The 25,740-nt window shown below is 37.9% G+C and overlaps 1 protein-coding gene, 1 long non-coding RNA gene and 1 pseudogene across 2 annotated transcripts; all 3 read left to right on the top strand.

Moving 5' to 3' along the window:
* The first annotated feature begins 702 nt into the window (after positions 1 to 702).
* Positions 703 to 1,171, top strand: LOC109127996 (uncharacterized). The gene is made up of 3 exons (XR_015574141.1): positions 703 to 778; positions 884 to 977; positions 1,092 to 1,171. It is a non-coding gene; the product is annotated as an uncharacterized LOC109127996 (long non-coding RNA).
* An 8,045-nt stretch (positions 1,172 to 9,216) lies between these two features.
* LOC104732620 (uncharacterized) lies at positions 9,217 to 10,503 on the top strand (annotated as a pseudogene).
* Positions 10,504 to 10,742: 239 nt separating this feature from the next.
* Positions 10,743 to 12,226, top strand: LOC147931116 (uncharacterized). The gene has a single exon (XM_087478125.1). It carries the CDS (start codon positions 11,100 to 11,102, stop codon positions 12,027 to 12,029), a length of 930 nt encoding a protein of 309 aa, XP_087334251.1. The 5' UTR covers positions 10,743 to 11,099; the 3' UTR covers positions 12,030 to 12,226.
* The last annotated feature ends 13,514 nt before the right edge of the window (positions 12,227 to 25,740 follow it).

The raw sequence follows: 25,740 nt of genomic DNA on the forward strand, positions 1-25,740 counted from the left end.
ATGAATGACGATATATGATAGTAGGCTTCATAGCATGTGCAAACTTAGCAATAAGACTTAGCAGTTTAACGCTTATTTTGAGTTGTGTAGTTTGTCCAACATTATCAATACTCCTGCCTTAATGTCAAGTTTTTGTCCTCACTTTGTCTTAGTGGAAGATTGCTCACTTCCAAATGCTTATATTGGATTATAGATTTAGTATATGACCCTAATCTAGTAGTATATCTCTGGCTTTGGTGCTTTCTTGTGATTAATATATCTGTTGACATTTGTTTTTGCGTGAAATGTTTGAGTCTATACGCATTGCTGATTTGCATATATGATTTATAAGGATTGTGTGTGTGTGTGTGTGTGTGTGTGTGGCTCATATGGAACATTAGGGTACTTAAAATAGAAGATACGGTGGTTTGTGTTAAACATTACTGTATCGGCACATATCTAACTTCAGTCAACATTGCACATATCATAGCATGTGCAAACCTAGAAATGAGATTGGCAATTTAACTCTTATTTTGAAATTTTGAGTTCTGTAGATTGTCCTACATTATCGATACTTCTGCCTTATGGCAAATTGCTGTCATCACTTTCAAATGCTTCTGTTTGACTATTGATTTAGCTAGCCTAATTTAGTATATCTCTGGTTTTTTCACTTAGTTTTGTTAAGTTATTTTGACACAATTATTGTTTTTGCATTGCACCTGCAGATACAAAGGAGAAAATTGTAGCAAACTTGGGGAATTTCGCATATGACCCTTACAACTTCACTATTTTACGTTAGGTAAGTTCAAGTACACTATCAACATGGTGCCATGGAACCCAGATAAAATATCCAACACTTTGTTCTTCTCTTCATGATGAAAATGTTAATGGTGTACTCGAGCAGCTAAATGTCTTGGAACTATTCATAGACTGTCTGACAGAGCCAAATGAAAAGCTTGTGGAATTTGGAATAGGAGGATTATGCAACGCATGTGCTGGTAAAGAGCCTGGAATATACAAATATACTCTCTGATTCTAAACTGTTTCTTGTTATTGCCATAACTGCACCTTACTGATCATCAAACCAAGTGCTCTTTTCTCTTCTTGTGCAGACCCAAAAAATGTTGCTACAATTGTCGAGGCTGATGGAATTCTTCTTATAATCAAATGTTTATCAAGTACTGTACGGAACACTGTGAGTCCACATGAGTTTCTCGCCTTATTAATGTCTCTCTGGTGTTTAAATGGAAACTCAAAATTGTTTTTTTTTTTCCGAACAGGTGAATTACGCAATTGGGGTTTTGTATTACATGTGCGACTATAACAGAGCAACAAGAGAGGAGATTTTGAGAGCGGAAGTGGTGGATCTCATAGAGAGGTACGCAGCTGCTGATTCAAGTGTAAGCTTGACAAGGCGTTTCTTGACAAGCATGCTCATGCATACACATGAGATTCTTGAATATTATCTTTTTCACGATGATGTAGTTGGATTCAGTTTGGAAGTACCAAAGATGGCGATTTCGCCAGTTTGGGCCAAAAACGCAAATGGTGCGATGATTGTTTTGAGGATTGGGAAAGCGTTTAGTTGCGTCTAGTGGGAATCTAGTTGAGTAATGAAAATGTTAAATAAATGAATTGGAGAGACATTTTTCATACACCAGTGAAAAAGTTTTTTGTATATTCAATGTGTCAACATTTATCACTTATGGCTGTGTACGAGTTTCTTAGGCCTCAATATTTTTTTAATAACATCAAACTTTTTCAGCTTTTAAACGTTTATTAATTATTATTAAGTACGCATACCACGGAATAGTAATTAGGAATCCGTATTTTGTATCAGTCTAGAAGCAATGTAGATTATACATATCGTGCAACCAATTTTAATATTTGTCTAGAATTTGAATATGGTTTTAACAAACTCAAGATGGCAAAAGTATAAACTCACTTTTATTAATTTAAGAAATTTCTCTCAAAACTTAAGCTCTCAATCTTTCTTTCTCTCAAAAACCACTACATCATTGTGTCACGCCTCGACACATATATATAGTAAAACACCAAACCTGATCCTACTAGGAAACTACATAAGTTTAGATAACTCCTAACTTATTTGACCCTTATCTCTTTAGAATCATAACTCTAATAGGATTAGTGTAGCTTATCCCTCAAGTTAACTTCAAACTTAAGTCAACATTTTCCCTCCTAAGCTTAAAGTTAACTCCAGCCAAGTCTCTCATTCCAATGAGCTCCCTCATCTCCTTAAACTTGATCCTTCCAAGAGGTTTTGTTAATATATCCGCCTTCTGTTCTTCTCCTGGTACATGCTCAACTTCCACAAGCCCCCTCTCAACACATTCTCTAATAAAATGGTACCTTGTGTGTATGTGCTTGCTCCTCCCATGGAAAACTGGGTTCTTGGTTAATGCAATGGCAGATTGGTTATCTATTCGAATAACCACTTTTCCACATGGTAACTCGGTGATCTCTCCGAGAAAGTCTTGAAGCCAAATTGCCTGTCTCGCAGCTTCGGTGCCGGCCATGAACTCAGCTTCACAGGAAGATAACGCCATCGTGTCTTGCTTTTGCGAGCACCAAGTGATCAGGCTTCCTCCTAGATAGAAAACATGACCAGTCGTGCTCTTGCCATCGACTGGATCCACATTGTGACTGCTGTCACTGTAACCAACTAGCTCGGTTGAAACTTTTGGTGAAATTGATCTTGCAAACGTCAGTCTAAATGTTGTTGTTCCTCGCAAGTACCTCAAGCACTGCTTCATCGCTGCACCATATGACTCCTTCGGATTCTGCATATATCGACTTAGCACACAAACACAATATGACAAATCCGGCCTTGTTTGAAGCAAATAACGAAAACATCCAACAGTTTTCATATACTTAGTCGCATCTATATCCTTTTCTTTTGGAGACTTTGATAATTTCAATCCCTCATCCATGGGCGTATGAACCATATTACAATCTTTCATTCCTGCTTCTTCCAAATTTTTCAAAGCATAACAACCTTGGCTTAGCGTAATTCCTCCTTGATGCTGACATACCTCAATCCCAAGATAGTAGGTTAATCTTCTGAGATCACTCATCTCAAATTTAGATGCCATCTCCTTTTTAAAATCCTCTAAGACTTTTATATATGTTCCTGACACAAACAGATCATCGACATACACTGCGACAACAATAAAACCTTGATGCACCCTTTTCCAATAAACCGATGGCTCTTTCGTACACCTCTTAAACTGCAGATCCTTGAGAATTTGATTTAGCTTATCATTCCAAGCCCTTGGTGCTTGTTTTAAAACATAAAAGGCTTTATTCAACTTGTAAACCTTGTCCTCTGAGCCTCTTACTTCAAAACCCTCTGTCTGAGTGTGACAACCCGTTCCGCGGACCCCACTAGCCCACCTCTAGCCGCCCCAACGGACCCCAAGCTGGCCCTGCAGGGGATCGATCCTAATCCCTCACTAGGCAAATGGAACTATTCATCCAAATCCACAGTAGGTTATTGGTGCGCCAGGCATTCCTCGAACCCTGGTCCTCACCCTTTAACAACCTTCCCACAGGACAAGTTGCCACCAATTGATCAATCTCTTTCAAGAGAATTGTCCACATATATCTAGAATTGTCCCACAGGCATTCCTCAACCATCATCTCTTTCAAGAGAATTGTCCCACAGGCATTCCTCGACCATCATCTCTTTCAAGAGAATTGTCCACATATATCTAGAATGGTCGTCAATAAGAACAAAAACATATATGTGACATTTAAGAGAAGAGGATCCTCCTCCTTCCACCATCTTTGCTGCTTCGACGATATCTCCCATAGCTCTGATACCAAATCTAAAATTTGAATATGGTTTTAAAGAACTCAAGATTGCAAAAGTATAAACTCACTTTTATTAGTTTAAGAAAATTCTCTCAAAACTTAAACCCTCAATCTCTCTTTCTCTCAAAAACCACTAAGTCATTGTGTCATGCCTCGACACATATATATAGTAAAACACCAAACCTAATCCTACTAGGAAACTACATAAATTTAGATAACTCCTAACTTATTTGATCCTTATCTCTTTAGAATCATAACTCTAATAGGATTAGTGTAGCCTATCCCTCAAGTTAACTTCAAACTTAAGTCAACAATTTGTTCACTGATTTATTGTTTTGAACACAAGAGTTCGTAGACCAAAAAAATATATAAGACTTGTTTATAAAACAAGTTGTGTGGTTGATTGATTTATATTTGTGCCAGTTCAACTACTCTTAGTTACCTTTGTGGCTCTTTCTGCATCCCAACCCGTAAAATATTGCATCCTAAAATAAAGCATTTGTAAGCAAAGAAGAAGTGCTTTATGAGCGTCCTGTATCCAACTAAATCCATCTCAAAACATGTGTTTCTGCCGAAATTGTATCCTCTGTCAATTTCTTGAAGGCTAGGCCAAAGAAGAAGGCTCTGTGAATAAATGAAGAAGAAGAAGAAAGTTAGTGAATGATGCTTTACTGGATTTCCATCGATTGCCTTACTATGGATACAAGATGCTTATATTTATACTAGCAATGGAACAATCTATACCCAGTGTTGGATCGGCTTACACTTTGTCTAGCATCTAGCTACTCTCTTCTGATAGGATAGGATCAAAACGGTTAGATAGTACGATTGTGGGAGAGCCAGCTGGTTTTCCTATCTTTGCCCTCTGCATCGGTTTTTCATTTGTGTCCTTGTGTTGCAGAGCAAGATTCTCTGCTTTTGTCCTCTTATATTGGCGAGAGGGACTGAGATCAAATGGGCCTTGTTTCATAATTGCTTTTTCGTCATGGACTTGAGGCCTTATGCTTTCAGTCTCTTTTATTCTAATGACACCCGGAGGACTGAAAGCAAGCTCTTGTATTGTAGACTTGTAGTAATACCAAAAGAATGTCGTGAGAAACACGAAAGTTACTTGAGATGGAGAAAGAAAATTAGGGTTGGTGAAAAACCTTTTCGAAGAATTTGAATGAGTCAGAATGCTGAAATCGGACCAAATTCTCAGTAGAACTAAAGTTGAGGAACACAAGATAGCATTAGTTCAAATTTTGTTTTCTAAATATTTTACATTACATTCCAACTAAAAAACTACAGCAATTAATATAGAAACAGAAACTATGATATATTTAAACTACACCTCTATTGTGTTTTGAAAATATTTTATTTCTGAATCATTTGCAAACGAATAAATAACAATTTGATTTCCATTTTGTTTTTCAAAACCTGTGAGTTTAACGTAAGAAAAACTTTGATTCACATTTATTTAAATATTATAATTAATATATATAAACTTAATAAAATTTTAAAATATTACGAATATGTATAATTAAAAAAATAAATACTATATAGTATGATTATATAGTAGATGGGTTATAAAGAGGACATGTTGAAATTAATAAAATATTATTTAATTTGTGCTAACACATGTTAAATCCTTATTTTATTATTTGTCAACACTACTAATATCAGAATATTTGACATATAAAATCAATTTGATTTAACTAAGATTGTATAAAATAATTAAATCATTAGAAAAATATGACTTAATCACAACGTATAAATTACTTATTATGTATTTAGATCTCTTATTTTTTTTGGTATCATAATTAAAAATCAAAATAGAATCTCAAACACTAAACAAAATAAACTAAAGATAACAAACAAATAGTCATGAAGTGTATTACGGGTTAAAAAATTAATATAAACATTTAGCCGCACAAACGGTCGAAAAATTTAGTTATTCGTCTATTTACAAAACATCTAATATTTAACAAACAGCCACAATATAAAATATAAATAATAATAATTATTATATGCACGCGGTGTACCGCGGGTTAAAATCTAGTATTTTACAATTTCTTTTTTCTTTTCAGGGATGTTTGTTTTTTGGGAAATTCTTCTTTTGAATTCAATTTTTTGTTAATAAAAAAACAAAATTGTGAACTTGAGACAAAGTAATGTCAAAAAAATTGTCTGAATTTGTTTTAAAAGTTCATGTGTTATAAAAGTACTTTGTTAAGTTTGATGTAGTAACTGTCTTCTGATTTTATTCAAACAGTTATGAATTCTATTTTTTATATTTTAAGTAAAGTATAATATAATTAGTACATGTTTTGTCTCCATGGGTGTTCGTTGCAAATTTAGTTATATTTTGGTATTTGTTTTGGTCAAAATAGATAGTACTTAAGATCTAAAAACTGTTTACCATTATAAGTAACTTATATTTAAAATATGTAAATGAAAATTAAAAGAAGCCCAAATAATAGCAAATTAATCAATATATCATCACATTGTAAATGGTTAGGGTATCACAGGCTTCTTAGCTCGACAATGATGGCTACAGCCTACAGTCAAACGGATCAATACATAATCGGCCTTTCTTTTCATTTTTGCTTAAAAGTCTAACGAAAACTTGACGTTAACAAACATGAGAATATGTGAACAGCACTTGGAGAAGAAATTGCAGAAATGGAGAAGTCAGACACACTTGGTTGGACATGATGCAGCGTATATTACCGAAAGTCATGTGACCAAGGCATTAATTCCCTATGCCTACACATAATTGGAAAAAGAATTTTGAAAAATTTCAGTTAGGAGCTCAACATTTAAAATGTCGATATATATAAAAGACTCATAAATCTTAAAGCAACATGGCTTAGAAGTTCTCGAAAACACTAATTCCAGAATTTTACAATTTAGCTTGTCAAGACCTTATATAACCACAACTTATATTAGATCCCATTCTATGATGATGTTTAAAGATTTTCACATAAATTAAGAAAAACATTTAATATTTAAGTATAAATACATTATTTGTTTATAATAACACATTTCTCATATTTAATAACTAATAGTAATTCATCAATTTTTTTTTTTGTCAATAAAAGGATCAGCTCAAATGAGCCAATTAGGTGGGAAAATTTACATACAAAACATGTTGCGGAGATGTACTGGCGTGTCAAAGAATCATCAGTGACATTAGCATTTCTGGAAATAAGAAATAAAGAGAAAGATGAAAACTCCTCCTTGTCGGTCTTGATATCTTCAAAGTATGGGGAGAAAGCCGGCCAGTCGGCAGGTGAAGACACCATCTTCAACAAATCGGAGCACTGTGAAGAAAGCCACATCGCGGTAATCATGTCCGATCATACACCGCATAGCCCATATAAAGGCTTCCACTTCTACATGCAAGGGAGAGAGACTACGTCAGAAGTTAGTGGCTCCCATCATTGGCGACGCACCTTGAGCCACTGCACAAAGTCATCTTGCACCTGCAAAAGAGTCACCCACCTTCCAAGATCCATCCTGAACCCGGGTAATTCATCAAACTTATATTTTTTATTTAATGATTTTTGAAATTTACATTTTTTACCATTAATTAATAAAAATTTACAGAAAATCAATCTAGGTGATACAAGAAAAAATCCTAGAAAATTATTCTTTGTGATACTGAGAAAATATTTTACAAACGCAATGTCGACCGTAACTAAGCTATGAAAAATATCATTAGCTCTCGATAGACATTAGTTCTCCTGAGGGGATAAATAGTTCCCCTGATATCGAGATCTCGAGGATTGCGATATGAAAGTGAGACGGTATGACTCAAAGACAGTTTTATGAGAGTGAGATCATTATAGCACAAAGGTGTTGACCTGAGAGTGGACGAGTTGGGAGCAAATATTTTCTAGGACGTGAATATAAGCACAGTGACTAGATGTAGACCTCAGAGGTTGATGGTGGTTAAATCTCGAGATTGGTTGTGTGGGCATGATGGTTAGGATTATTGGGTGAACCGTTGCGTCGGTGGTGGGTGCGTCTTATGGATAGACGGTGCTTCAGATTCGAGGATGAATTTATTGTTAGAGGGCGAGAATTGTAACGCCCATGAACCAATTTCTGGTTTTTGAGGTTGGTCGAACGACACCCCTTTAAAAGTTGTGGGTTGGTTCGTCTCCGATTTTGGGGGCAGTTTAGTGTGGTTTTGGAAGAAACCCTAAACCTTCCCTATTTAAGGACAACTCCTCTTCGTTTTAGGCGTTCCTTCCCGAGCCGTCTCATGCCCTAGAAAAAGAGAAGAGAGCTTTGGGTTCTCTCTTAGGAAAGGGATGAGAAAGAAAATGGTTTTGGGATGGACGAGAAAATGAAGGAATTCTCGGTGTGAGAGAGAAGAGGATATCGAGCAGTGGGCTTGAGGGGGAGCTTCTCTTTTGGATACTAAAGAGGATATCGAGCAGTGGACTTTTCCGATTTGATTTTTGGATTCTACAGTTTTCTTTTCTGAGTCGTCTCCGTTCCCATGGGAAACAAAAAAGGGGAAGAGAAGATGAACGGACAAAATAAAATAGGATATATAAAAACGTTTTGCTTTACAAGATAATAAATTAATAAGGCTGAATGGTTTGGGAATCATTATGGTAGTCTTTCATCCGCATGTTCGGGTCCTGCTTACAATATTTTTTCATTATTTTGCAACCAATACGACGTCGAATTAAATTCTTTTTGCCACATGTATGCCACGGTGTCGTCTAACTCAGTGCCGTTAACTGGCTAATTAACACAGTTAAAAGAGATGTTGAAATTGGCCAAATTTTTTACATATGTGAGGTATAAAATTTGAAATTTTGGATGATTTAGGTTGATTTATGCTGGATACTAAAATTCAGGTATAAATAAGCGTTTCACAAATATTTAGGGTTGATTTTGGCGGTTTCCCCCCTTATTCAGCACATCAATTAAAAACATCTTCGCTAGTTTAGACTACTTACAATAGTGAGATTTTAAGCTGTTGAATAAATTATTCAACAGTTGAAGCATTACAATGGTCAGTTGAAAAAGAGAAAAGTGATGAGCTGGAGACAACTGTGTTAAAGCCATTCAACGGAGTTGAATCGCAAAAGTTTGGGTTGTGCTTGCCAAGTGGCAGGTTTTTATTGGTTTATTTTTTAATTCTTTTTTTGAACGAAAAGTTTATTTTTACTTTTTTAATTCTAAGATAATATTTAGATAAGAAAATGTGTTGTGTTTCTATTGGATGGTTAGATTTCATATATTTTTTATCCAATCCAATTATTTGAGATCAATTACCTTATAGAATCCGAAAATTTTATTTTAATATTTTTATACCAAAATTCATCATTTTTCATTCTCTATAAATAGAGACTTGTTTCATTTAATTTGGACACACAAAAAAAAACTCATCTATTCTACTATATTTTTGCTATCAACCTTCATAAACTTTTGTTTATTGTTTTACCCCGTCCTTTTGTTTTTAAATGGATCCTAATAATAACCCTTTCAATTTCCAAAATTCTTCTAATTATCTTTTTCGCTACCAAAATCCCAACAATTATCAGTTTCAAAATCAATCTCCCAACCATCCCCATCATATACCAAACTATGGATATCCACCAAATTTCTTCATGCCGTCAGCTGTTCCAAACTATCATCCATATCATGGATCGATGATGTCAAATTCATCTCAAACACCCTCTTATTCTTCTTCTCCAATGGGTAATGAAACTAATACGAATGTGGGAGGAGCTGAATTTCCTGAATTTTCTACACAAACGACTCTTGGTGGTATGAGTGGTGTTCATGAAGCCATTACAAATGAAGATGATTCAACTTCTGCTCGTTAGAGAACCTCCAAATGGACCGTTATGCAAAATTTGGTGCTACTAAGTGGGTGGATTAAATATAGAACAGATAGCATCGTTGACAGAAACCAAAAAGGTGATTCATATTGGGGTAAAATTGCTGAGTACTGTAATGAGCATGGCTCATTTGATACTCCGTGTGATGGAGTTTCATGCATAAATCACTACAACTACATGAACAAAAGCTTGGGAAAATGGGTTGGCACTTACGATAACGCTAAACATATGCAACAAAGCAGGTGGTCGGAGGATGACGTATTGGCAAAAGCGCATTAAATTTATTCAAGTGCTGGTAATGGAAATTTCAAATATATAAAAGAGTGGCTCGCAATCCGTGATCAACCACGTTATGGTAGTCAAGTATGAGGAAATATTGGCTCTGCAAGCAGTGGATCTAAGAGATCCCACGATAGTGATGCTAGTGACTCCAATTCTGTAGGATCTAGTGTTCGTCCAATGGGGAGAGATGCTGCTAAGAAAAAGGCTAAAAAGAAAGGTAAGGGTGCAGCCTTGGAAGCGGTTAACGAAGAATGGAACACATTCAAACAATTGAAGACACAAGAACTGGATCAATTGAACAACATAGACATGTTGCAAAAGGAGACAAACCAATTGATTAAGGAAAAGACGCTGACTAAGAAGATGAAGATGTATCTCAAGCTAACTGAAAAGGAACATCTCGACGACAAGGGCAAAGAGCTGTTGCAGAAGTTGAGCCACAATTTATTTGAAAATTAATTATTGTCAAGTGGCTATTTGTGTTTTGTCACTTCATGTTTTAATAATGTGTGTGTTGTCACTTTCTCCTTTAGTAATGAGTGTTTGCCACTTACTCTTTCAATAATGTTTGTTTGTCATTTTCTCCTTTAATAATTTTTGTTGCTCGTTATGCTTTAATAAAGTGTGTTTGTCACTTTCTTTCTTTAATAATTTGCATTGTTACATTATGCTTTAATAATGTAATCCGTGAATCTTATCCTTATCTATGAATTTTCAACCATTCAATTCGAACTCAGTCCTCCAACCATTTTTTTTATAAATAGGGACTCTTTCTTCCATTGATGTACCAATACCACAAACCTCACTTTACTAAAAAATCTCAACGGATCCATCAGAACATCCTTTTGATATTAAAGCTTACCAAAGGTAGTCTGCAATTGAAGAGAGATAGAGGAAGACTATCCACCTCATAGCAAGAGAAAATACGTCAAGAGAGATCATGCAGCAGCAAATCAAAGACTAATTGACGAATACTTTGCCAATCAACCTACATATGACGATGCAATGTTTCGTCGCCGATTTCGGATGTGAAAACATGTTTTTCTTCGGACCGTTGGAGACCTATCAAGCAGCGATAACTATTTCACCCAACGATTTGATGCCGCTAAGAAAGAAGGTATATCTTCATTAGCAAAATGTACCACAGCCATGTGAATGTTAGCATATGGTGTGGCAGCCGATGCAGTGGATGAATACATCAAAATTGGAGGTACTACAACTTTGGAGTGCTTACGAAGATTTTGCAAAGAAATCATACTACTGTATGAGCAAGAGTATCTCAGAGCCCCGACTCAAGATGACCTGCAAAGAATTTTGCGTGTTAGTGAGATAAGAGGGTTTCCGGGGATGATTGGGAGTATTGATTGCATGCAATGGGAATGGAAAAATTGTCCTACAGCATGGAATGGTCAATTTACTCGCGGAGATAAGGGAACCACCACTGTTATTCTTGAAGCAGTTGCATCTCATGATTTATGGATATGGCATGCTTTTTTTGGATGTCCTGAAACATTGAACGATATAAACGTTCTAGACGGTTCACCGGTGTTTGATGATGTTGAACAAGAAAATACTCCAAGAGTGAATTTCTTCGTGAACCAACGTCCATATAATATGGCGTACTATCTAGCTGACGGTATTTATCTTTCTTATCATATTTTCATCAAATCAATTAGGCTACCTCAAAGTGAACAAGACAAGTTATTTGCACAATGCCATGAGTGGTGTCGGAAGGACATCAAACGTGCATTTGGAGTTCTGCAGATTCGATTTAAAATCATTCGTGAACCAGCTCGCATGTGGGACATAGCCGATTTGGCGATCATCATGAGGTCATGTATCATATTGCATAATATGATTGTTGAGGATGAACGAGAGACATATGCTCAACATTGGACTGATTATGATCAATCTGAGGCAAGTGGGTCTAGTACAGAACAACCATTCTCGAACGAAGTGCTACCTGTATTTGCAAATTATGTGCGTGCTAGATCTGAGTTGCGTGATTCAAGTGTACATCACGAATTACAAGCAGATCTAGTAAAACACTTATGGTCACAATTCAGAATGTTCCGTAGTGAGTGAGATTTTTAAGTTTGTTAGTTCCGTAGTGAGTGAGATTTTTAAGTTTGTTAGTTGAGATTATTGTACTAATTAAGTTATGAGTGTTTCTTTACTTGTGTTGTATGTTTATTGTATTGCATTTTAAATTTCTCATCATTGTATTATATGTGTTTTTATAATGGCTATTTTTATTTCTTGTTTTTATTATTTGCAAATAATATATATATTTTATTTGAGAAAAACAAACTCTCAATTTATTATATAAATTTATTTAATTTTTACTTATTTAAATTTCATTTGATATTAAATATGATTAATAATATGTGATCACAAAAAATAAACACAAATAAGGTGAAAAATATGAAATAAAATTGGTGGGGTAAGGTGTTGTAATTTTATTAAATAAAACTATTGTAGAGGATAAAAATGATGTAGGTTTTGAATTATGATGTGGAAGAGAGGGAAGATGATGTGGAGGGTTAAAAAGAATAAAATGGGTGTTGTAATATGAAAACCATTGTAAATAGTCTTAGGATGTACTTAGGACATCTCCAACCTATTTCTTCATTTTTGACTCCATTTTAGAGTAACTCTATTTTGGAAATAGGTTTTACTCCAACCTATTTCTCCATATTTGACTCCAAAAAAGAATATTCTTAATATATTTTATTATATCTTATTATTAATTTATATAATTATCCTTTATTAATTAAAATTACAAATTTGACCCAATTATTTTTTTCAGCAAAAAAAAAGATAATAGCATGTTATTTCTATTTAAAATTTATTATTGAACAACATTACATTACACAATATTAATTAGTTATTAGTCTTTGTTGTATTAAATTGTTTTTAATCTCTAGTTTAAATCATATTATGTATTTTAAATTTTATTGGTAGTAAATAATGCTATTTTGTACTTTTTTTATTGTCTATTTTCTATGTAATATATGTTAATTGTTTAATTTTAAAATTATTATTTATAAGTTTAAGTATAAAATAATAATAATTAATTGTATTTAGATATAAAATATAAATATAGATAAATTTAAGGGACTGATTTGCAAATAAAAAAGTTCAACTCCAAAATAGAGAAATGAATTAAAAGTCTTCAAATATAGAGACAAATATAGAGATCTCTATTTTGCAGATGACAATGAAGTAGGGTTGGAGAAGGTTTTTCTCCAAAATGGAGTTTGCAGATAGAAATGGAGATGGGTTGGAGATGGTCTTATGACTAAATCTTTACATAAGTGTAAGTCATTCCGTATATGTAGTTTATTCGTGAGCAAAGTTAAAGTCGTTGATTGTACTGTACAATTGAGGGGATTTTGGAGATTGTTTCATAAATTTCTATAATAAATTTAAAAATTATATAAAAAAATTCTACTATAATGAATCTGAAAGATTTATCACTCCTTGGAAAAGGGACCATCATACATCATCCAAAGTCACTTGCTCCATAAAAATGAAATAATGTTTCATAACAACTGTAGAAAGCCGAGTAAAATTGGTAATTGAGAATCGAGTCTACCTCTAGCTTAAATAACCATTCAACGTGTTATGCCAAAGTTGGGAGTATGTTACTTTTACTTATATTGGATGAAGCATCCACTTGCTGGTTGCAGCCGTTAAATATACTGTTACATAATCGGTCTTTCTAGTGAAAAGTTTGTTTATCCTAGTGGTAAAAGCAGTGTAATATAAACATCTTAGATATCATGAGTTCAAATCCCAACAAAAAATTTGGGCTTGTGGTCCTATAATTCTCTAAGCCTGCTCTTTCACCTACGTACTAGCTAGTTTATGTCAATATTGTTTAGTTGTAGGGAGCCTCAATTAGCATTTACCGGATCAGACGTATCTTATGTTGTCACACGTTTTTCTTGCAATTTATGCGTTGCCCAACTTCATACCATTGGTAGGCTACCAAACGGGCTCTTCGTTACCTTGCTGGAACATCCAACCATGGTACTTTTATACACAAGGATTCACCAATAACTTTTCATGTTTTCTCAGATGCGGGTTGGACAGGTGATGCTGATAACTTTGTTTCTACCAATACGTTCTATTGGTCTTCCAAAAAGCAAAAAGGAGTTACTTGATCACCGATGGAAGCTGAATATAGATTTGTTGCAAATACAGCCTGTGAACTATAAGATATTGTGATAATATTGGTGCCACATATCTTTGTGCAATCCAGAATTTTACTTAAGAATAAAGCATATCGCTTTACTCTCACTTCATTCAGAATCTCATTCAAGTGGATGCTTTAATTTGTGTGTCTCTCATGTAACCGCATGAACTGACAAAATCGTTGCCTAGGACTCAATTTCAAAAGGCTTGTTTCATGATTGGCGCGACTAAAGTCCTTACATCTTAATAAGGTGTATCAAAAATAAAAGTCCTTACATCTTGAGAAGGTGTATCAAAAATATTCTCATATCTATGATTAACGTATATTGTGGATCTGTTTAATTTTATGTAAAACTTTTTTATACTGTAATTAGTCTCTTATAATACCCTACCTAGCTACTCCCTCTATCTATATATACATTTTGGAGACATTTAGCAAATAAATCCTGAAGTTGGAACATATTTACAATCATGCCATTGATATTAAATAATTAATTTAATAAATAAATTAATTCTATTTATATTTGATTTTTTTAATAAAACTTATGTGTTTTAAAAGGTAACAAACATAATTGCAAATGTATACAGATCTTATTTCCTTATTTTTATACGAATGTGAATGAAGAGGTTCACTTATAAGTATTGTTTTTTACTTGATAAGAATTTGAAAAATTGATTTAATAAAAAGTGACTTTTAGCCTCACATACTGCATTTTACTTTCACGGGTTTCGTATGATGAGTTTTTGCGGGTTAAAAATATTTGAACATATTGGATGATCCGCCTAGCATGGTGGGTTTGGACTATATAACCAGCATTAAAACTATTAGTTTATTTCATAATTCATATACTATAGATTTGTAGTCAAAATTTAAAAAATTAACTTATAAATTATTTAGTATATGAACTACAAAATATTACACATACGACAACATATTCTTAATATTCTAGTGTTGGCATGGAGAGAGATAAGTTTCGAGACCGGAGTGCGGTGGCTTCAAGTTTTTTTAGATCTTTAACCTAATACACAGCGCCGCTTCAAGTTTTTTTATATCTGAGACCGGAGTGCGGTGGCTCCTCCAGCACCGGCTTCGGTCTCCCTGTTTCCCTTCATCTACTACTCTGTTTTAGTTTTATCTTAAGTTATGGGAAGTTTTTAGATTTCGATTGGGGATTCGTTCTAGTTTAACCAGTTTGTATCTTGGGTGTCTTGTGGAATCGGTCGAGCGTTTCAGATTTGCTTGGTTTGTGGCTCTTGCGAAGAGGATGGTACCGGATCTGAGATCGACGGCGATAAGCCTTTGTTTTTGCGCATGCTCACAACCCAGATTTGTTTACCCGCTCCTATGCTTCTTAGTGGTTTTGATGCCGTGTGTGGCTTGTGAGTGTTCTGTTTGCAGACTTCACTTCCCCTTTGTTTCTCGCTCATCCGTTTTGCCTGGTTTTAGCTTTTAGTCTCCCATCTAGTTCGTCTCCTTACTTAGAAGAGGTTTGTGTTGTTCGAAGTTTATGCTTGGTTCTCTACTTCAGATCTTTCTGCTCTTAGGTGGAAGTTGATGGTGATGGTAGCTTCTGTAGATGAGTTTTGTTCTTGTTTTCAAGGCTCATCGAAGTAGTTATGTTTCGCTCCTTGTCTCTGCGTTTCCGAATCTGTAGGATGTCGGATTGCTCTTATATGGCTTCTATCTAGGCTCTACTTGACGCGTCAACCGTCTCGGCCGCATCTGGAAGTGTTTATTGAGGTTCTGAATTGAACCTTTACTTGTCAGGTTATGAAGTTTGGTTCTTGGTTTGGAGAGATCATCTCTCATGTGAAAGGAGGAAGCAGCTGTGATCATTGTGTTGGCCGTGGGCAGCATTGGTATAGCTCATTCGCAGATACTTCAGAAGAAAAGATTGGTTTGTTTGTTTAGACTTAGTATTTGTCTTTGCTTTTATTGTTAGTATGCCTCTGGTTTAGTTGTTGGGTTCGTTCTCTTTCGTTTTCTGATTTAAATTTCTCTTATAGTAAGTTTTAATTGTCTTCGGGGACTTATCCGTTATCCAACCGGTTGTGGATCGCACGCCAGAGTAGGAATGCGATCACCAGTACTCCACCCCAAAGTACTCATTCCTACTCTGGCGTGCGATCCACAACCGGTTGGATACTGGTGATCGCATAAAACATTGGTCCTCGGGACAACAAGTAAACTGCGTTCTCTGCTCAGGCATGGAAGAAACAAGAGATCACCTGTTCTTTTCTTGTCCTTATGCCGCTGCCATTTGGAAAGATCTCACGCAACCTCTGCTTTCTGCTCACTACTCAACGGACTGGCGCTGCATGCTCCCACTGCTAACTTCTCCAGCTCTACCATTCCTTCAGTGATTCCTGCTCAAGTATGTCTTTCAAACAACTATCTATCATCTGTGGCGCGAGAGGAACGCTCGGCGACATGGCGAGACTCCCTCTCCACAAGCTCGGCTGATCTGGTACATTGACAAGAATGTACGCAACCATCTCAGCACGATTCTCGACATACATGACCCCCGCTACGAAGAAGGCCTGCAACTCTGGTTCTCCATGAGACCCTATGCACGCTCCTCCTCTACCACTTAAGATGTAATTTTGTTTTGATCTTTCAGCATTTTAGATCCTTTTAAAACACAGAAGCATTTATTGTACAAACGTTTTTTTGGGGTGAATACAATTTTACATTCATTCAAAAAAAAAAAAAAAAAAAAAAAAAGATCAGCCGTCAGCGAGTTGGTTATATTCAAATAGACATGAGCAGAATTAATTCTTAGTGCAATTGTTTTTTCTGTAAAGCTACAACGAATTATAAAGCACCAAAACGAACAAGTGAAGTTCAAAGCCCAAGATAAAAAGTCAAAACCCTAGTGTTTCGAAGCCAACGAAGAAACCTGATTCCCAAATCAAAAATTTGTATTAATGTTAAATATTCTCACATTAATTATTGAAATATTGTAGAATAGATTGTTAAGTTGTTTATTCCATATGGTAAAGTGTGGTATTTATACATGTACAAGTTGCCTAATACGATAGACTCGTATCTTTAGAGAATATATTGATACATATCCTAATACCCCCCCTCACGTTGGTATGTCATAGTTGCGAATACCCAACGTGGACAAAAGATAATCAAACACCGGTCGAGGTAAAGACTTGGTAAGAAGATCGGCAACTTGATCATTTGTAGAAATATGTTCAGTAGAAATCAACTTGTCCTGGACTGCATCGCGAACCTGGTGACAGTCACGTTCAATGTGTTTGGTCCTCTCATGGAAGACAGGGTTGGCGGCAATGTGAATAGCAGCTTGACTGTCGCAGAACAAAGGAATAGGATGCTTGTGATCAACACCAAGAGTTGTCACCAAAGCCTTCAACCATTTGATCTCTTTGAGAGCAAAGGCCATTGAGCGATATTCAGCTTCGGCTGAGGAAGAAGACACAGTATCTTGTTTCTTGGTCCTCCACGAGATAGGCGAATCACCAAGATACATAATGTAGGCCGAGAGAGACCGTCATGTGCGTGGACAAGCACTATGATCAGCGTCACAATAGGCAGTAAGGGACAAAAGACTGTCAGACCGAAGAAAGATACCTTGTTCAGAGGAACCTTTGAGATAGCTGATGAGTCGTATAGCAGCTTCCCAATGAGCAACAAGAGGCGTTTTCATGAACTGTGAGAGAATATGAACAGCATAGCAGAGATCAGGACGCGTAATAGTGAGATAGATAAAGCGGCCAACAAGTCTGCGATACTGTTCGGGATTGTCAAAGACAGGAATAACAACCGAACCGAGTTTGTGACTCAACTCCATGGGGACAGCCGAAGTTTTGCAGGCAAGCATACCTGCTTCTTTAATAATATCTAGCGCATACTTGCGTTGAGAAGGCAGAAGCCATCCGGTCCACGCGCCACCTCTATACCAAGAAAATATTTTAACTTGCCAAGGTCTTTCATATGGAAACACTTGTGAAGTTGATCCTTAAAACAATTGATAGCAGCGAGATCATTGCCGTCAACGATGAAGTCGTCAACATAGACTAGAACGTGGATATAGGTAGAACCGTTCTTATAAGAGAACAAGGAGTAATCTTCATAGCTTTGAGTAAAACCAATGTTGCAAAGAGCGGAAGACAGTTTGGCGAACCAACAGCGAGGAGCCTGTTTAAGACTGTAACAACCCGTCCCGTGGAACCCACTAGCCTCACTGCTAGCCGCCCCAACGGACCCCAAACGGGCCCTGCAGGGCATCGATCATTACCCATCACTGTGGTTATCCCAATCCACCAGTAGGTTATTGGTGTTCCAGGCGGTCCTCGAACCCTGGTCCCCACCCTTTAACAACCTTCCCACAGGACAAGCTGTCACCAATTGATCTGCAGGTCAATTGGTGACAGCTTGTCCTGTGGGAAGGTTGTTAAAGGGTGGAGACCAGGGTTTGAGGAACGCCTGGAGCACCAATAACCTACTGGTGGATTTGGATATCCACAGTGATGGATTAGGATTGATGCCCTGCAGGGCCAGCTTGGGGTCCATTGGGGCGGCTAGCAGTGAGGCTAGTGGGCTAGCAGTGAGGCTAGTGAGATCCACGGGACGAGTTGTTACAAAGACCGTATAAGGACTTACGCAAACGACAAACCTTGGTCATGTCAGAGCATTTAAAACCATGAGGCAGCTTCATGTACACTTCCTCTTCAAGATCACCATGAAGGAAGGCGTTATAAACATCCATCTAGTGAACTTCCCAGTCCTTTGCAGCAGCAACAGCCAAGAGAGAACGAACCGTTGTCATCTTGGCGACTGGAGCAAAAGTCTCCTTAAAATCTGTTCCCTCCTTTTGATGATTACCTTTTACAACAAGGCGAGCTTTATGGCGCTCAAGTGAACCTTTAGAGTTGAACTTGAGCTTGTAAACCCATTTGCAGTTAATAGCTCTCTTCCCCACCGGTAAGTCGGTTAAATCCCATGTATGATTGGCCTCAAGAGCATCGATTTCTTTCTGCATAGCTTCACACCATTCCTTGATCAGTACGACATCCTTGAAGTGTTTAGGTTCCGTACTGTCGAGTATGGCCGCGAGAAATGCAACGTGATTTGCTGAAAAACCAGCGTCATGTAGATAATCAGATAAGGGATATAGGACCTTACCAGAAACCGAGTTCGAGGAGTGTGACGTGGGGAGACCAGAGAAGAGAACGTGAGAAGTAGAGGGTATTGGGGGTACGACATAATCCTTGAGTAAGATGGAAGGTTTCTTAACACGATGCCCTTTACCAAGCAGTTCAGGAAGACCAGGGGAAGAAGATCTGGAGTCATCCGGATTAGAGGTAGTAGGAACCGTTTTAGCCGTAGGACTAATCAGTCGGTAAGGTGATGTAGAGGAGGAATTAGTGTCAACAACTGCTCTGGAGGTAGGATTAGGTTCAGGGACAGGAGGTATATATGAAGGTACCGTCTGGGAAGCAGTTTGTTCATGAGTAGAAGTAATGACAACCAGAGACTGAGAAGAATCCAAGGTAGTAGGAGAGGACACCGGAGCCACTGGAGCAAACCAATCATCCTCTGCGACAACCAAAGGTGGAGACGGTAACGGAGGAGAAGGTTGAGATGGTGTCGCAAAATGGAAGACGTCCTCTTGAAATCGGACATCTCGGCTCACAAAAATCTGACCAGTGTCAAGATCATAAAGACGCCAAGCCTTCTTACCATGAGGGTAGCCAAGAAAGACGCATTTGCGGCTGCGAGACTTGAATTTATCTTTATCCCGATGACGAATGTGTGCATAACACAAACAACCAAATGTGCGGAGCATGTCATACGAAGGGCGTGTACCAAACAAAACTTCATATGGAGTTTTGCCTTTCAAAACAGAGGATGGTGTCCGATTAATGAGGTGAGTAGCGGTAAGGATGCTTTCCCCCCAAAACTTAATAGGGAGATTGCCTTGAAAGAGACAAGCGCGAGCCACATTTAAAATGTGACGATGTTTACGCTCCGCCCGACCGTTTTGTTGTGGAGTATACACACAGGATGTTTGGTGAAGAATACCGTGTTCTTGGAAGTAAGAAGTGAGACACATAAACTCGGTACCATTGTCACTACAGATTATGCATACATGTTTGGAGAATTATCGTTCGGTCATGGCACAGAAATTGCGTATGAGTTGAGAAACCTCAAACTTCGCAGACATAAGATATGTCCAAACGGAGCGTGAGTAATCATCGGCAAGAGTAAGAAACTAAACAGCACCGGTGGTAGATGGTGTTCGATATGGACCCTAGACATCGCAATGAACCAAACAAAAATATTCCATTGTTTTATTGATACTAATAGGAAAAGAATCACGTGTTTGTTTAGCACGAAAACATATTTCACAACTTGCAATCTTGCCAACATCATGCGGAGATTGGCTACATTCTGGTAATGAAAGTAAAACACTAGTAGAGGGATGTCCTAGTCTTTTATGCCACAAGGCTCCGAACGACGCTTGAACCGACGAAGCTGTGTGGACCCTAGCAGCGAGAACACTCGTAAAGTAATACACTCCCTCACGTTCTTCCCCCACCCCAATCAAAGTACTCAAAAAACGGTCCTGTAAGAAATACAAAGTGTCAGTGAATATCGCAATAGAACCCGTTTGTTTAAGCAGCTTAGATACATAAATCAAAGTGCAATCAAAGTCAGGAACATAGAGGACGTCGCAAAGCTTATAGGTGGAGTTTAGAGGAAGAACGCCTCGTTTGGTAGCGCGGGACGCTGTACCATCAGGTTTTGTGACAGAAGAGGGTATAATATCAACAACATCATGTAAGATAGAACAATCGCCTATCATATGATGCGAAGCACCAGTATCAAGAATCACATCAGTAAGACAAGTTTGATCTAGAGTTAAATCAATAACCCGAAGCACACTCAACCACTATCTAGTGGTGTCGTCGTAGCACTTCAGGATCGAATCCACATAGACCAAACGATACACTATGAAATTATATAGACCGAGTATAGCTAAAGCAATAAGAGGATTGTTTTTCAAGTAACTGAACAAAACAGAAAATAAATAAGAGTTTGTAAAATTAAGAGAAAGTATTGGGTGCAGGGAATCAATCAAGAGTTATGATCATGAAATTGGGTGATGGATTGGGATAGCTTTAGGAACCGTTCTTGAACTCGAATCTCAAATATAAAACTAACCTACTGTCGCAGTATTAGTCATCTATGCAAGGCATCAAATGAATCCTAAACCATTGTTTGAATCTAAACAATCCTAGCAAGCAATAAATTCTAGTTCGATTATGTTCACAAGGTGCCCCAACTTCAACTGTCGTTGGCTAAGGATCACCTTGCTCACCTATGTTCTTTTCAAGCAATTCAACAACACTTTTGATGTCTAGATGAATTTAACCTAAGATCATAAAATAGGTAGCTAATCTAGTTTAAGCAATAAGAACAACAATAGATGAAGAACACAATAGATCAATCCCGAATCTAACAACCTAAATCAGTGAATCATAAAACCCCTTTTGAAACCCGAAACCCAACAGAGAGACTACTCAGACATCGAAATCAAAGCACAGCAAATCAAGGATGAAGAAGTCATAATTAAATTGCAAGAGAAGATAATAGGGTTCAGAATTCTTCTCCAAAGGGTTAGAAAGGATAAGAGATCTTCTCCCAAGCTTACAAGTGCTCAAAACGGCATAGAATAAAAGTTGTTTTTCTAAAAGTCGGGCCCCGTGCTTAAATAATAAAATAAAACCCTAAAAAGTCGGTTTAAAACAAAAAAGGAAAAGTTGCGTCGGGGATGGGATTGGTCGATCTCGCGAGGATCAGTCGATCCGGAACGTATTTCTGCTCTCACTCCATCTGCCTTCTAGCTCGATCAGTCTTCAACCAATTTAGCTCCAGATACATATTTTCATCCCCAAAACTCTCAGATTCCTCCTAAAGTCACCTAGGACCTGTAAAGACTCACAGAAAACAAAAAGGACTCTAAAAGTACACTTGGACCTAAGAAAAGACTCAAAACAATCCTAAAAACTATAGTTAAAACCCTATAAAATACGGACACATCAATTCCCCCGGACTTGAATCTTTGCTTGTCCTCAAGCAAGAACAGACAAAAACTCAAGATTAGAGAAAATGTTTGAAAGTGGAAACTCACATTTTCTTGGGGATCTCTTCTTCGCACTCTTCATCACATCAAACTGAGAACTACTTTCTGTACTCTGCCCATGATTAGGATCAACACTCCCTACTCTGAACTCCACGGCCTTAGAGAACCTTCAGTCTCCCCATCGTTGTCTCTTTACATCAGATTAGTAAAAAGGTGCGGCCTTACCATGGGAGTATCGATCATTGAACTGTTGACTCCTTCAACCTCTTATCGCCCAAGACCTCCTCTTATGCTCCCTTTCCTCTCTCTTTTCTCACTTCCAAAGGATTGATTTCTCCCTAATTTTCTAGGGTATCATTTTATTTTTTTTAATCAATCCTTTGCTCTTTTCTTACGGACAGGTTTCCATGAGTTCCGAAGGATGCACGGGTTTACGCACAACCCTTGGTTCACTTCTTTTATTACCTATATCCTCTCTTTCTCTTTTTGCTTCTCTCTTTTTTTTTTAGCTGAGTACTGAAGGGAAGAGAGAGGGGAAGCATACTTTGTGAGGAGATGCATGTCTTGTAAGGCTTGAAGGGAGGAATCTTGTCCAATGTATACCAAGCCCCAAGGTAAGAAATTAAATCCGGTTAAGTCTTGTCAAAGCTAGAGATAACTTCTGGTTCAACCTAGTGTTCTCCTTGGCGAGTGTCTTTTGGGGCGTGTTGAGACTGCTCATATTCATTCCAAGCTTCATTCCAAATCATAGGTACAAAAGTAATCATAAGAGTGTTAGTTCAAAGCAAAAGATTCCTAGAAATGATCATAGTTTCCCATTTTTTTTTAGACACGACAAACAGACTCAAATAAAAGAAAAATCAAAAGAAACAACTAAAGAAAACGACATTAGTAACTTGGAGACATCCCTCCCCCGGACTTACTTCACACCGTCCCGGTGTGAAAGCAAAGCTAAGGAAAAGAAACCTCCGACAAGAAAAATCAAAAGATAAAAATAATAATCCTAGAAAAGAAACAGAAAAGAAATAGGTAGCTACGGGTCAGGTCTGCTGAGATGGTGAGGACGTCGCGGAATGGTCAGACCCAAGAGGCTCAGTCGCTGCATCCTCCTCGTCTTCGGTATCGATGTGAGCTGCTGGAGGTGGTGCGAAGCAGGATGGTGCGAGACTCTGGAGCCAAGTAGCCAATCAAGTGAGCAACATATTGTTCTTCCGCTGTGTGTCGTAGACCCATCTCTCAAACTCGGTTCGAGCTGGCTCCTTAGGTGGTGCAGCAAGAAACTGGTTCACATCAAAAGGAGGAAATGGTGGAAACGGTTGAGACGACTGTGAAGGGGTACATGTCCCCGTGGGTTGTGGGCGGCTACGGGATCAGAGGGCTGCAGGCTCTCGCTCCTCTCCCAAAAGAACATCGTCAATATCCATAAGGATGTCAACAGGAGGATCAAAATCGATGTTCTTAACCTTGCGGAGGGAGGTGACGAAAGGCATAGGGATCAGTATATAACGAAGCTGACCGGTCTTGGTCTGGAAGCGATAGCAGAAGTTGTGTCTCACCAAAATGTCACTAGTAAACATGTACTTGAGGTCAAGCAACTTCCGCTGTGACACCATAGCGTGCGGTGGCAAAACAACGCCGCAATACTCGATGATAGGGGTCACCAAACTGCTGATGAGAACTCTTTTGTTCTTAGCATGAGCCATGTTCCTCCGAACCTGCTCAAACTACTTAGATAGCAGGAAGCCAAAGTTGACATCATGAGTTTGCTGGTACAGAGGGGAATCCGGAGCATGAAGGAACCTGCAAAGACCATGGAAAAACATCCACAACTCAGGTAACTGCAATGTGCTAGTCTCAGCCCTAGCATAAATTGTGTTACTCAGGAACTTCGCCGTGATTCGGAGGACGGGGTTGCGGATGCGAGACTGTCTGGCGCTCCGAGAAGCATATTGCCCAGCAGCAATAAGCTTCCAAATTTCTATCCTACTGTCGAGCTTCTCCATCGTGCACAATGTGTTTCTGGGGAAACCGAATATGTCACATATATCAAACATGGAGATGACATAGTGTTTCTTAAGTAGGAAGAAGCTGATCGAACACTGCTCGGCCATTATATCAGAGCCGCCTGACGAATCCACTTGCACAGTGGCAAGAAACTCTCTTGCAAGCCGATCATGCAAGTCCCATGCTTGCTCAGCGAAAGTACCAAATCCCATATTTTTCACCAACTCATCAACATCCGACAGCATACCCATCTTCTCAAAGAGCTCCCGATCAACGAAACAAGTTGGCTCCATCTTGCATTGTCCAAGTAGCTTCAAACCCTTAGTATCTTCATCACTCCAAACTCTCGTTGGCGGTTCTTCGGAAGGAGTGGCAGTCTCCTTACCGCTACGGCTTCATTTAGGCATTGTCTACAAAAGAGTAAATAGCCAACATATGAGAAATATCGAAGCAATCGAAAATTCCCTAAGCTAAATAAATCCATGTTACAAGCCTATGCCAAATTCAAGCTATTGCAACCTAAATCTAGCTCCAAGATTTATGTAGGACAATCAATCTCACTAATGCACTCATCAACGGTAAAGAAGAGGAGAGAATAGCATAAATCTCAAAAATCGAGAAGTGAAAACCTTGGAATCGCCGAAACCGAATATAAATTGGGAGAGGAAGTACTTACCTTGTTCGAATGATTGGCACAAAAATTGGGTTGGGTAAAGGATGAAAAATCAAGTTGAAGAAACCCAAAATTTGAATCAAACAAGAGAGGATTTGAGAGGAGAGGGAAAACGAGTTTGTGGACGGCGAGGAAGGAAGAAGAAAAGAAATTAGATTTTATGGGGTGTGAACACGGATCCGGTTTAACCCGGTTCAATTTAAGTTCATAAACCCGAAAACCATTTTTTTTTTTTTGCGTCCCGCGATTTTACTTACCTGGAACGGGGATTAGTCAATCGAGAATTGGATTAGCTGATCATGACCACCACGGAACGTCCCTTGAAAAGGGTTTAGCATCTTCTGCGTTTAGAACCTGTTCAAACAAAACTCACTACCAAACGTGATTCTCGAGTGACTCTGTAAAGAATACAAAAATAGCAAATTTCCTAAGAAAAGAAAAACAAAACCAAAAAGAGAAGGGTAAGCAAATGCATACCCTTTGGGTTGCCTCCCATTAGCGCTTGTTTATAGTCTCGAGCCTGACTTGTCTTACTGCCTAAACAGCTTGTGGTTCTTCCAGAGGGAGGGAAGTCTCAATCGGGTCATACTCCGCTAGGTACGGTTTAAGACGTTGGCCATTTACAGTGAATTCTTTGCCTTCTTGGTCCCAAAGTACAACAGCACCATAAGGCATGACTTCCTTGATTCGAAAAGGTCCGGACCAACGGGAACGCAGCTTCCCGGGAAATATCTTCAGCCTTGAGTTGAAAAGAAGGACCAAATCGTTCGCAGCAAAATCCCTGGGGATAATCTTCTTG

The sequence above is a fragment of the Camelina sativa genome, chromosome 12 (assembly GCF_030686135.1).
Source record: "Camelina sativa cultivar CO46 ecotype springtype chromosome 12, ASM3068613v1".
Taxonomy (NCBI): Eukaryota; Viridiplantae; Streptophyta; class Magnoliopsida; order Brassicales; family Brassicaceae; genus Camelina; species Camelina sativa.

What these genes read in the sequence shown, in the direction of transcription:
- LOC147931116 (XM_087478125.1), top strand. Translation starts at nt 11,100, where the DNA reads ATGTTAGCATATGGTGTGGCAGCCGATGCAGTGGATGAATACATCAAA.